This window comes from Callospermophilus lateralis, chromosome 3, assembly GCF_048772815.1.
Source record: "Callospermophilus lateralis isolate mCalLat2 chromosome 3, mCalLat2.hap1, whole genome shotgun sequence".
Taxonomy (NCBI): Eukaryota; Metazoa; Chordata; class Mammalia; order Rodentia; family Sciuridae; genus Callospermophilus; species Callospermophilus lateralis.
The window spans coordinates 120,706,597-120,720,689 of NC_135307.1; the positions used below are offsets into that span (position 1 = coordinate 120,706,597).

Genomic DNA, 14,093 nt, shown 5'->3' on the forward strand with positions numbered 1-14,093 from the left:
ATCTCAGCCATTCCTGAGGCAGGAGGATTGCAAGTTCAAGGTTAGCCTCAGCAACTTGGACCCTGTCTCAAAATGAAATAAGAAGGACTGGGCTGGGATGTATCTCAGCGGCAGAACTTCCCTGGGTTCAATCCCCAGTACTGGAAAAAAAAAAAAAAAATTGGTTACTGAGTTTTTGACACTCCCTTAAAATATGCACAGGAGTAATATTTCTTGCCTCTCTCATTCAGTTAGTCTTGGAACTATGATGAAGCCCAGTTTCTGAGCTTCCCTGAAAGCCCTGTGCCCCTGTGTGTGGGGATTTAGAGGTGGGAAGGGTGGGAGCTCATCCTGAGTTGGCCTCATTCTTAACATCTGGGGGAAGCAGGAGTTCTGGAGCCCAGAACATGTTTAACTCCAATTTCTTTTCCATAGACTCCTTCAATCTCTCATTATTCACAAATTCTCATCACTACACTCCTTTGTCTGGCACTTAGGCCCTCTGTGGTATATCCCTATTGTGCTTGTAATGTCCAGCACCCTGTGTTTCTTACCAGTCCCCGAATCTACTTCCTGGCCTAGGCACAGACCTACCTCCAACCCTCCTCCTGCTCCTCATTCTCCTCAGCCGCACCTTCCTTGCCCCATTCCAAGTTCCACCCCAGTTGAATGTCTCCTTCATGGAAACTTCCTCTTCCTGAATTCTTGACTTAATAATTTATACCACACACATATTTGATCCTGTCTGACTTTGGAGGGCTTCCTGCAGAGCTGACCAATTTTAGTTAGTCTGCACCACTTGGCTGCTTGCCTGAGTGGCCAGTGCCCATGACTTATTGGTGGTTAATTATTTCAGAAGTCACCTGCTGGTTTCCTGTATCTTTTCCTTCTCAGTGAAAGAGAGGAAGAAATATCCATGTGCTGGTGCTCAGAGCTTGCCCACCACCAGCCCAGCATCAAGAGTGAAACAGTTGCTGTTGGTGTTGTTTATTCTGAGTAAAATGTAAAAGGTTTGTGTCATTGAATGTGATATTCAAAGGGCTCATTGAATCCTGGATGAACAGGTGTGTAGATGCTTGCACTGACCTCTCCGGAGGTCTGCAGGCGTCTAGAGAAAGCTCTCCAGTGGAGCAAATTGGGTGCATAGAGTTTGTGGGTGGGTGCAAGGCTTGGAGGGAAAAAAAGAGAAAGGGGCTGCTGTTGAAAAACCAGCCTCTACCTCAGAGCAAAGCCTGTCCAAGGAAGGGACATGACCTTTGTCCTTGGAAAAACCCACAGAGCACTCCTAGGCACATTCCCACCCTGCTAAGTTGTTTATCTACGGGAGAGATCTGCTGCACCAGGTGTCCCTGACTCAGTCAGGCTAGGTGGGGACCCATAGCAGCCCCCTAGCAGCCACCAATCAGCATGAAACAGGGAAATACCTGGGATGCCAGATGACCCTCCCAGTAGCTTATGATGTTGGGAAACCATGTAGTTCAGCACCCCTCTTGGCTTAAACCAATCAGTTCAAACGAATACCCCCTTTGTACTGACCAATCACCCCTAGATAACTTGTTCCCGCCAGTAAATGTGCTAATTATGTTTGAGAGTTGTTATTTGATTTTCCCGCGGTGTGTGATGATTTGCTATGATGTATGTGAAGTCCCTGCCCTCTCCAAAAAATGTATAAAAATGCTGCAAATTCTGGGTTCGGGGCCTCTCAGCACACACCAGTTGCTATGTATGCGTGCAGAGGACCGAGCTAGCTCGCAATAAACACCTCTTTGCTGCTTACATCGATCTTGGGTCTCTGGTGGTCTTTTGGGGGTCCCGAATTCGAGCTTAACACTGTGTCCCTGGGGAGGCCCCAGATCCAGCAAGACGGGGTAACTGGAGGACATGCACTCTGAATGAACAGAAGGGTATTGACTCCCCTTTCTGGCAGTAAGAAATTGGCCTTGGCTATTTCTGGGTCATGAGTCATTTGGTCTGAGTGTGGGTAATAATTGCACAGTAAACATAAATCATTGCAGATGCTGTGATGGAACCTGATAAAGGTTTAACTACATGCAAATGGAATCAGGCTGAGCCAGAGGGAGCCTGCAGGATTTCACCATGGGGGTGTTGTGTTATCTCTTGAAGATTTCCTGAGCCAGCCACTCACAGCCCCCTGCCAGTCCCCAGCCACCCAGCCACGGACCCTCCCACCTGCACTCCTGCAGGGCTCCCTCTCTCCATGGATTCCTCATTACATCCTTGCTTAGCCCACCACTCGGACTGCCTTATCTGGGACAACCCTGACCACTTTTCTTTCCACCAGAAACCCTGGGTTTCTATTCCTTCAAGGATGTGTGTGTGTGTGTGTATGTGTGTATGTGTGTGTGTATGTGTGTGTTTGTGTGTGTGTATATGTGTGTATGTGTGTGTATGTGTGTGCGTGTGTGTATGTGTGTGTGTGTGTGTGGTGTGCTGGAGGAGGCATGTGGGAGGCAGTTGCTGTACTACTGAGCTGTACCCCAGCCCTAAGCACCTGTTTGAGATACTTCCTCTATGAAACTCTTTCTGACCTATATCCTTTTTTCCTTTTAAAAAAAGTGAAGTGAAATTCACATGATATCCAATGAACCATTTTAAAGTGTAGAATTTAGAGTTATCCCACTAACTGATCTAAATCATCTCTGATCATGTTTTATGAATCAGACATTTATAATCAGTCCCCCGCCCCCGAACCCCTTTCTCTCCTTTTTGTGAACCAGGGTTGAACCCAGGGGTGCTTAACCACTGAGCAAACTCCTCAGCACTCCCCTCTTTTACTTTTTATTTTGAGATAGGGTCTTGTTCAGTTTCTTAGAGACTCACTAGGTTACTGAGGCTGGCTTTGAACTTGTGATCCTCCTGCCTCAGCTTCCCAAGCTGTTGGGATTACAGGCATGTTCAGCTCTCTGTTGTGCAGGCTGGAGCTCAGTGGTTACGCACAGGCACGATCTCACTACTGATCAACACACGTTTTGAACTGATCAACACATGTTTCTGACTGGGCCAGTCCTGCCTTCCTTAGAAAACCTGATGGTCCCCTGCTCCAGGGAGGTCACCATACCAATACAGAACTTAATATGGGCATCTCTAATTGACGTAGTATATCATAGCCCTAAACTCTCAGGCACAGGTTCCCAAGAAACTGGGACTACAGACACATGACACCAAGTTGGAATCTCACTATTTTTATTTAAGTGAAATTCACATAATACAAAATTAATCGTTTTAAAGTGTACAGTTTAGTGATGTTTAGTGTGTTCACAATATTGTGCAACCATTGAGAGTCCCATGAAAAACAGGACCCCTCAAGATTAAGGGAGCAAAAACTCTCCTAGGGTGGGGGCAGATGAGACAGATAGGGACACTCATAAAAGGACAAATCCACCTTACCTCATAGCCTTTCAGCCATTGGAATACAGCATGTGCTTTTTCCTGCTCTTCAACCCTTAACTCATTGCCTGCTACCCATTAAAAGTGTGATGTGTCTGGGTGTGGTGTCACATGCCGGTAATTCCAGTGACTCAGGAGGCTGAGATAGGAGGATTGCAAGTTGGAGGTCAGCCCTAGCAACTTATCGAAGCCCTGAGCAACCTAGCAAGACCCTTTCTCAAAATAAAAAGGCTGGGGATGTGGCTCAGTGGTAAAGTTCCAGAACCTGAGTTCAATTCCTAGTATCAATTTTTGGCAGGAAAATTGCAAGTTCAAGGCCAGAAGTTAGGGATGCCTTACTACTGAGCCACATCCTCAGCCCTTTTTATTTTTTATTCTGAGACAAATTTTCACTAACATACCTTAGAGCCTAAGTTGCTGAGGCTGGCCTTGAACTTGTGATCCTCCTGCCTCAGCCTCCCAAATTGCTGGGATTACAGGCTTGTACCACCAGGCCCAGCTCAAAATAAAAACTTTAAAAAGCTCTGGGGTATAGCTCAGTGGTAGAGTGAACTTGGCTCAGCTCCCCCCACCCCCCAAATGTGTTATTCTATATTTCCTCACTCTTTGAAATAATCTCAACAACTTCAAAAGCCAGGTGCATCATTAAAACCAGGATGTCTTTGCCCGAAAACCTCCAAAGGTAGACAAGAGAAGGGAACTGTTGAGGAGTCTTCAAAACAGCAAATTGCCAGGGACCTTCACTTGCCACTGGCCTGATTTGTGTTATCTTCTACTCCCCACCTTTTTGTTCTCTGAACAGCTGTAGCGATTCATGCTGGTCACAGTCAAGGGTGTTTATACAAGATGTGGCACCAACAGAAGGATGTAGTATTTGGCTCCAGACGGACCGTCCTGCCCTCAAGCCTGAAGTGTTTGCACAGGAAAAGAAACACTTCTGAAACCGTGCCCAGGGCCAGTGAAAATTCCTTTTCTGCAGCCCACCCCTGCAGCCCTTAACCCTGAGGAAAACCTAGCACCCTTCTTTGTCCCTGAGCCAGCCTGACAACCCTGTCTCCCTCCTCACTGGAGCAGAGACACCAGAAGCCTTGCCTGTGAATTCATACTTCACTTACTTTTGTTTCTACTGACACCATCGTCCCTGTTCCTGTCTCTGGTATCATCACTCCAGAAGCACACCCCAGTCACTCCTCAGTCTCACCCACACGGCAACCACTAATCTGCTTTCTGACTCTATGGGTTTGCCATCCAGAAATGGATATTTCACATAAAAGGGACCATACAATATTTCACCTTTTGTGTCTAGCTTCTTTCACTCAGAGTAATGTTTTTAGGTTCTTCCAAATTGTAGCACGTGTCAGTACTTTATTCCCTTCTAAGGCTGAATACTACTCCATTGTATTGATATATCACATGCTGTTATCCATTCATCCATCAACGGACATTTGGGTTATTTCTATCTTTTGGCTATTGTGTGTGTGTGTGTGTGTGTGTGTGTGTGTGTGTGAGAGAGAGAGAGAGAGAGAGAGAGAGAGAACACACCAGGGAGTGGACTTTTATTAGGGAACAAAAATTTCTGGGGAAATCCCATCCAATGAAGATTAAGACAGGCAGCATCCTAGTTCAGGGGCAACGATTGGGTCTTCGGGGTAGTGGCCAGACATGCCTCCACACGGACAAGCCCTTGGAGCTGAGAAGGGTGGGGAAAGCTCTGGACACAAGGATGTGTCTAAGCGCCTCTCGCCCAGCCAGGGAGGTAACTCAAATCACGTGTGAGGATGGCCTCCCACAAGCCAGTGTCTAGGTAGTTGGCTATGAGGGTCTGGAGCCTGTGGGGAGGTCTGGGCTGGAGCTGGAAACATGGGAATTATCTGGTTGGTGGGTTTTCTTTCTTCGGGTCATATGCTCATAGCGGTCGGGAACCGAGTTGAGTGTTTGTCACCTAGGTATGCATGCACAGGAAATTAATAAATAATTGGCAGGTGGGTGGGTCTGGGTGGCACCTTCATACTTCCTGTACAATAACCACCTGCCTCCTCAGGCCCTCCTGGCCCAGCAGCCGGTGAGGCCTCTGTAGAGACACCATTGGAAGAGACTGTGATATTTAAAGACAGCGTGAGAACTAGAAGCTGGGAGCGGGCAGCTGAATGCCAACAAGGGGACTCTGCTCTATGTCCATTCTGTTACTGCATGAGAAAAAATACATATGCCAATTTCTGTACGTCAATGATCAAGACTTGAAATGTCTGGAAGAAAATAAAAACAAGATTGCAGATTTGTTCTGTATTAGTGACATTCTAATACTTATATATTTGCAACAAATTTATGGGTTTTTATCTAAAAAAAGATTGCATTAGGGGACTGGGGATGTAGCTCACTGGCAAGGTGTCTGCCTAGTGTACACAAGGCCCTGGGTTTAATCCTCAACCTCCGCGCCCGACATTTGCACTAAAATGGTATCTCTATTGCTGAATTTTTTGGTAGACTCTTACATTTAATACTCAAAATTGGTGCTTCTCTTGCCTCACCCTCACCTCAGAGCTTGGCCCATGGCCCCTCCCCAGATCAGAGCCCTGACCATCTGCAATCAGATGAGTGATGATCTTTAACAATGAGTTTCATGGTTTTGCATCACCGATGTTAGTCAGCTTTCTGTCCTATAATAAATATCTGAGGTAGTCAACTTATGAAGAGAAAAGATGTATTTTGGCTCACAATTTTGAAGGTTATATAGTCCATGATTGGTTGACCCTGTTGCTTTGGGCCTGTGGGTGAAACAAAACTACTGTGGGAGAAAAACCCAAAAAACAACAACAAAAAAACTATTCATCTCACGGCTGGGGAAGTGAAAGAGAGAGGAAGGGGCTGGGGTCCCACTGTCTTCTTCAAAAGTATGCCCCCAATTGCTTAACGATACACACTAGGCCCTCCCCTCTTAAAATTTCTACCACCTCCCAATATCACCAGTTAGGGAAAAAAGTCTTCAACAGAAGGGCTTTTGGGGACTTTTAAGATCCAAACTATAGCAATCCAGTTTCAGGTCACGATGTCCCAGCCTCAGCCAGTCTCTACAAACCCTGCTTGATTGTCATCATGGATATATTTTTTTTAAGTTGCTCACCCCAACCACACCAGGATGTAGGTCTTGTGAAGACAGGGAACTTATTTGCTTTGCTCACTACTATTTTGGTGGTGCCTAAATGGGGCCTGCTACAAAGTAAGTGCTCTAGAAAGATTTTCTGAACAAATAACAGCTAATGGTTATCAAGCAATTGACATGGACTGATCCCCCTGTAGGAGCTCATTTAATTCTTGCAGCACTCTTGCAAAGCAGGTGTTATCCTAGTCCCCATTTTACAGATGGGGAACCTGAGGCACAAAGTGCTTCCATAACTTGCCTGCAGTCATATGGGAAGTTGGGATTTGAACCTGAGCATCTGGCGTTAGAGCAGAGATACTCAGTCTTGGCATGATTGACATTTTGAATCAAGTCAGTCTCTGTGGTGGAGGGCTGTCCTGTGCATTGTAGGATGCTTAGCAACTTACATGATCTCCCTACTAGGAGTTATAGCATCCTTCTTCCAATTGTAACTAAAATTGCCTTCAGATATCATCTGGTGGGCAAAATTCACTTTCTCTTGTAATCACCGCTCTCTGGATTTTAGCAGCTACACCACACTGCCTTTCAATAATGGATTGTCAGATCATACTTACAGGAGGCCATTGTTTGATCTAGGTTCCTGTACTAGGCCCCAACAGACTAGACTAAAAATCAAAATGGAGTCACTCATGCTTAAGTACCAAACCCAAACTAAGCTGTTTATCGGACCTTCCAAGAAATGAGGAGAATGAAAGATAACAGCCAAATTTTCTAAACAGGCCAATTTCAACTGGCATGTTAATGAGGTTTTCTCCAACTTTGTCCTCACATAGAAAGAGGTAACCTAAGCCTGATGTGGCTGGTGGCCCTGGCCTGTAATCCCAGCTACTCTTGAGGTTGAGGCAGGAGCATCGCAAGTTCAAGGCCAACCTGGGCAATGTAGTGAAACCCTATTTCAAAATAAAGAATAAAAACGGGCTGGGGATATCGCAAAAAGGATTGAGGTGTGGCTCAGTGATAAAGCTCTTGCCTGGCATGTGGGAGACCCTGTGTTCAATCCTTGGTATGGACAAAAAATAAAAGATAACCTGATGTTAACCAACCAGCTGTTTTGCTACTGTTCTGTCTTCCTGTCCTCTACCTTACAAGTAAAGAAATTTTGAAAAGACAAATAATTTTGTTCTTTGTTTCTGGTTTTATCAGCCCTTTTCTGTCTATCAAACCAACGTCCTCTAATGATCCCATTGGAACACTCGTTCTGTTTTATGGAATGAAGTGTTATTGGATTCTAGAAAATAAAGTCAATTAAGATCTTTAAACTGGGGCTGGGGTTGTGGCTCAGTGGTAGAGTGCTTGCCTTGCGTGTATGAGGCACTGGGTTTGATCCTCAGCACCACATAAATAAATAAATAAATAAAGATATTGTGTCCATCTACAACTAAAAAAAAAATACTAAAAAAAAAAAAGATTTTTAAACTAAATTTCTGTGATTTCATTCTTTGATAAATCAGATGAAGAAACTTCCTGGTGCCTTCATTGCCCCAGGGTCTGTGCCCAGCATGGGTAAAGGGCACAGAGATCTCCATCCAAAAGGTTTTAAGGCATTAAATTTTGGAGTGGTTGGCTTCTGGCGGAATCGGTAACCAAAACAGTCTTGCTCATCAGACTATTGGACTCCCCCAAAGCAGGGACAGTGTCCTATCACTCTGGATCTCTGGTCCCAGCCCAGAGCAAGGTAAGGAACAAGTGCTCATCAAATATTTCTCGAGTAATTGAATAAAACCCATCAAAACTCATGTTCACCCTGAGATAGAATAGATTTATTAGCAAGAGGTAATCAGGAAACATATATTTTTACAAAAATGGAAATTTCTTTTTCCAAACAAGCTGTAAGTTGAAATATTTTAGGACTTGAAATAGAATTCTCATACCACTAGGTATTGCTTACAGCAAAAGTTGTCTGTCTGTTGTAGTGGAGCATGCCTGCCACTTCTGAGTGAACCTGTGTTCTCTATACTGTACAATGTAAAAAATACATGGTAATATTCACAGAATAAGCACTACGTTACTATATTCCTGCTAGAAGGCATTTAGACAGGACTACAGTATATGCAATAAAAACACTTTGTTATTGATTTCCTAATTCTACAGTGTGGTACTAATTATCACAAGGTATACAGACTTAGAGCATCTCAAGGTAAGCTTGTAGTGACCGTCAAGGCGGCTCAAAGAGGAAAAGTGACATTTTTGTGTTCCTGACTTCCAGTGAGTGCTGGGCAGCCGTCGGCAAAGGTCGCCGCGACCTGGTGTGGTGACTTCCGTTTTCCTTGGGAAGTTCTAGGGCCTTGTCCACTTTGACTGAGACTGCTTTTCATGCTATCTAGTGTTAATCCTAGAGCGAGGAACGATGTGGTGCCTGACGTGGCAGCGTTGGTGCGAGAGGCATGGTTCTCAGCAGAGAGGACTCCCTTCCAGCCAGGTTACTGGGGGGACTTTTGAGACCTGCAATTTGGGCTGAAAAAGCAGCTTTGGAAGTTGGCATCGCCGTCAGCGGGAAGAGTAGTCAATGACTGGACTTGAGGGTATGGCTCCCCCCCTCCTCCCCCCACCCCCCACCCAGTTATAACGACTACATGGAACATGCTGGGAGGGTGCCTGGGGCGCCAAACCCACCCAGGGGCCTGGGCCGGGAAGGACGAAGCAGGATCGGAGTGTAAGACTCGTGTTCCCGGGTTCTGTCTCCCCCTGAGAAGAGAAGAGCGAGGGTCTGGGAGGAGGGACAGCTGTTTGGAGGTAACAGGCACTGCAGAGGGGGGTGGGGGGCGGCCGAGTCTTAAACAGTGCAGAAATTCATATTCCGGTTCTACAGGAATCTAAGAACGAGAACGGATTTGTATTCTTGGAGAAGCACATACGGAAGAGGAAAATCCAGAGAAACCAAACGAATATGTACACTATCATATAGCACGTGTCCAGGGGAGCGGCTAGGTCCCGGTGGGTCAGCTTCAGGTGGGGAGTTTTGGTTCTATTCGGAGAGAAGACTCATAGAGACTTTCTTCGTCCATTACAAACGATTGATCCAGTAAGTATTGGGTTACCTGAGGGCAGAAGAGGGAGGGCAGGATTATAGGCCTCTATGGGAATCTATGGGACTATGACTGGACACCAGGTGTCTCATGGGGCCCAAAGACTCTTGCAGGGGTTAGGCACATATAAGGCAAGAAATGTGTTCGGTAATGTTTGTCTTAATATAATCTGTCTTAGTCTCATGTTTAACATTGTCTTTTTCTGTGATTGAAGCCCTGGGTGCAAGCACCGTGTTCAATTACCCAGTACTATAAACCAAAAAAACCAACAAGAGCCCCAAAAAATCCTTTGGAACATTGTTAGAACTTAAAGAATGCTGGTGAGCTGGAGACAGGAGGATCACAAGTTTGAGGCCAGCCTCAGCAACTAAGAGAGGCTCTAAGCAACTCAGTGAGACTCTGACTCAAAATAAAAAACAAGGGCTGGGGATGTAGCTTGGTGGGAAGTGCCTTTGGGTTCAATCCCCAGTACCAAAAAAAAAAAAAAAAGTCAGTGAGACTCCTATTCCTCAGGTATCAATCAGGTTATTAAAAGTCATTGAAAATACATATTAATGTATTAATGCCTTGATTTTCCTTAGCATCCCCCCCACCCCTTTTGTTGTGGTATAGTATGTATAAGATAAAATGCACTATTTAAACCATTATTAAGTGCACAATTCACCGGCACTAAGTGACAACTCTTTTAAGTTACAAGTGTAAATATATGTGTATATGATGTTTTCTCTTATAAGGATAGTATTAAATTATCAGGACACAATTTTTGAGATGCAATTGTTGAATCTTAGTGGCAGGTGGATGGGCATTCACAATTTTCTTAATGTTTCTGTTGAAAAGTTTCCTAATAAAATGTTTGGATAGAATGTATGCAAACATTAGGATGATGTAGTATTGTGAGACAGTCATCCAAGAGGGGCAAATGGAGACCGAGCTGCCTGAGGAAAGAGCTTCCATTGTTTTGGCCTAAATGTGACTCACTCTGGGGCAAAATGTTGGAGTGTAAAGTCAGGAAGATTCACCCCTGTGAATTAGGTTCTTCTCTTCCTTCTCCCTCCCCACCCCCTCTTCCTCTTGTAAAGTAAGAGAGCAAAACTTAAATCTTGTGGGCAGCTCCCAGCTCCAACAGGGATCTTTCCAAGATTCATCTGTCAGCTGTTTGGAGCAAATGTGCATCCCTCTACCCCCACCCAGAAACCTAGAGCAGAAATGGGGGGGAAAAGTACTTCTTATTACACATTTGAGAATCTTCTGATAGTTGGGAAAGTCGAGCCTTGTGACTTGTCTTGGCTAACTGACTCTGCCACTGTGAGGGCTGGAACCAACCATCTAGGATGCTGATTAATAGTCACAGATGAGATGACTCTAAAGTTTGCTTAGGAGCTTACTCCCACCACCTCTAGGAAGATGACTTAAGATGTCACAGTCTGGTTTAACCCATACCCGTGGATAAAGATATGGTGATTTACCACCATGTGAAAGAGGCTAGTCTTTGAGTCTTAGCTTGTGCTCCATGGGAACATCCCTTTCTTTAATATACAATTCTCTATGTTCCCAAACCCTCTGGGGTTGAGCAGACTGATGAGTTAGTTTCTTTCCATAATGAGCATAGTCAAGATACATTTCCCTCAGATGTTTTTCTTTAGTGGGACACTGGCTGCAGATACCACCGTGGCAAGGCTATTAATGAAAGAAGTTTGAAGAGCCATAATATTTACTTGTATTGTACATTAGAACTTCAGGAAAAGCTTAAAGAAGTGTCTGGAGACAGAAGAAAATGCTGATTTTTTTTTTTTTGTGTGTGTGGGGGGTACCGGGGATTGAACTCAGGGACACTCAACCACTGAGCCACATCCCCAGCCCTATTTTGTATTTTATTTAGAGACAGGGTCTCACTGAGTTGCTCAGTGCCTCACCATTGCTGAGGCTGGCTTTGAACTCTCGATTTTCCTGTCTCAGCCTTCCGAGCCACTGGGATTACAGGTGTGAGCCACCATGCCCAGCCTGAACCCTGAAATTTTGCTGGCAAATTCTGAGACTTTCAGGGTATCATGTGACCACAGTGCTTTCTAGAGGGAGCAGCCCCTGTGTGGTCTACATGGCAACGATGGAGGAACACAAACATAGTCCCCCAAATGCTGCTGAATCACATGGATAGTTTATTTTAGTATTATTTTTTATTACAGAAGAAATGATGTGACAATATATATATATTTGGCGCTGGGGATTGAACCCAGGGGTACTTTACCACCAAGCTACATCCCCAGTCCTTTTTATTTTTATTTTCAAGATAGGGCCTCACTAAGTTGCCCAGGCTGGCCTCAAATTTGTGATCCTGCTGTTTTAGCCTTCTAATTCACTTATCTATAATCTTCCAAGTATAGATGTGGACCATCCTTCCCATTTAGCATTTTTCAAAAAGAGATGTTTATTTCTTGCCCAAGGGAGATCAGACACGTCTGTGAACCATCCTTTGGGAGGTTAGATCAGAAAAGAATCACAAGATAAGACGGGTCTGATTTGAACAAGGGGCAGCTCTGACCAGGGGGACAGGGAGCAGGGACGCCTTCTTTACAGGGATGGCATTTGAGCTGGGCCCATGAGGATTTAGCAAGGGAAAGCCCGCAGGTGCGCAGGGAAAAGGGCAGAAGGCTGTGCCACTGTGAAGGAGCCGGGAGTCGGTAAAGCTGGCTGCTTACCTTTGCTTGGTGCTCTATTTTGTAGGCAGTTTGTTGAAACTGGCGAATCTCTCGGATGATGTGGGATATCTGTGGGAAGGAAGGAGTTTTAGAAGACACTCTGCTTTCTTGTCCTTCTCCCCACCCTTTGCAGGGCTGAAGAGCATCAGTGCTAAGTCTGAAGTCAGACTCCCTTAGCTCCATTCCCGTTGCCTCCAGGAGGGTCCCACTGAGGTACCCTATGGCTTTCCCTCTGTCTCTCCCTCCTTTCCTTCCTTCCCATTTTTCTCTCTTCCTCTCTCCATTTCTCTCTTTTTGGTGGTGCTGTGATGGAACCCAGGGCTTCATACCTGTCAGGCAAGCTCTACCATAGAGCTGCACCTCAGTCCACTTGTAGTTTTCTACTATTTTGTTACCAGGATTTGAACTTAACCACTGAGTCACATCCCCAGCCCTTTTTAAATATTTTGTTTAGAGACAAAGTCATGCTGAGTTGCTCAGGGCCTCGCTAAGTGGCCGATCTCTAAGTGACTGAGATGGGCTTTGGACTCATGATCCTCCTGTCTTAGCCTTCTGAGCCGCTGGGATTATAGGCATGCGCCACTACAACTGGCTTGTAGTTTTTTTTAACCTGTTTCTAAGGGTGATATTTGTCAAGTTTCTAAGCACTGATTATGTTAATGATTGAAAGGAGGGAAAAAAAAAAACCCTCCCTTAATCAGTGGCAAAAACATTCATCATTGCTATACAAAACCTTTCAACAACAGCAAAAAGGATCTAGGTGTCTAACATGCGTAAGACATGATGTGAAAGTGGCCATCACCAGGATGGGGCTTTTAACTTAGGTTTGATAGAGAAACACTTTTGATTAAACTTGGGGTCCTATTTTACAGCAGAGGCCCTCTTTTGAAATGAGGATGGGAAAAGACGGAAGTCCCATTCCAGCTAGGAGAAGTTTTCTTGGACCCCCTCCCACATCCTGGATTTTTTTTTTTTTTTGAGAAAATTTAGGAGGTGCTGCATAAGTGACTTGACTTTAGCCACATAAGGCAAGTGTTTCTATGAAAAATAATGGATGTGATGTGAATGAAGGTGCAGGATTTGGAGTCAGACCGACCTGGGCTGCAGACCTGGCTCTGCCCTTGTGATGCAACCTTGAGCTGATCACCTGACCTCACCAAGCCTTAGTCTGTACAGTGGAGGTAATAAGAGCACCTGCCCCTCAGCTTGTTGCTTAGCACCTACCAAATGCTACCATGCACCAATGACAGTGATGCTTCTTATTGGAGCAGCCCACTCTGGCTTCTGGTGGGGAAGCATGTGGAGCAGGCTGAGCTGGGAGTGCAGACTGGGTGGCCCCAGGTTGAATCTGGGTTTTGGTTCCCCTCCCCCAACCATCCTCCCCCACAGCCACACGGGGAAACACACCATTCTCATCTTGGAGAAGTTGACCAGGCCGTCCTCCGTGTAATTGGGCGTCCCTTCCTCGATGAAGGCCAGGTCAGTGAGGTACATCCCCAGATAAGGGACACAGGGTGGGTCACAACTTGGAAGCAAATGACATTAACAAAAGTTTTTCACTTAAAAAAAGAAAATTCTGCTAAGAACAGAACACTCCCTGCCCCCATGCATGTTTTGCTTGGCTAGAGGCAAAGAATTTCTCTTTAACAATAATAATAGTACATAATAGTACTGTCCAGTGGGCCTGGGGTCCCTCCTCTGGGGAGTGGGTGATGGGGTGCTGCTTGAGCCTCTTGCACAGGCTGATCTGTCCCAACTGTCTCAGTGAGTCAGAAGGCCCCCTCTACCTCTGCCCTACGTCCCAGTCAGAGTCCTTGCCCCAGC

The 14,093-nt window shown here is 45.4% G+C and overlaps 1 protein-coding gene across 4 annotated transcripts in view; it reads right to left on the reverse strand.

Moving 5' to 3' along the window:
* Positions 1 to 9,492: 9,492 nt before the first annotated feature.
* Positions 9,493 to 14,093, reverse strand: part of Rasgrf1 (Ras protein specific guanine nucleotide releasing factor 1) — a 104,398-nt gene continuing 99,797 nt past the window's right edge. For all 4 annotated transcript variants that reach the window (XM_076848724.2, XM_076848723.2, XM_076848722.2 and 1 more), the window contains 3 exons: positions 13,677 to 13,794; positions 12,270 to 12,338; positions 9,493 to 9,585 (listed from right to left, as the gene is read on the reverse strand). In XM_076848724.2, coding sequence (XP_076704839.1) covers positions 9,493 to 9,585; positions 12,270 to 12,338; positions 13,677 to 13,794 — 280 coding nt within the window. The remainder of the gene's footprint in view (positions 9,586 to 12,269; positions 12,339 to 13,676; positions 13,795 to 14,093) is intronic.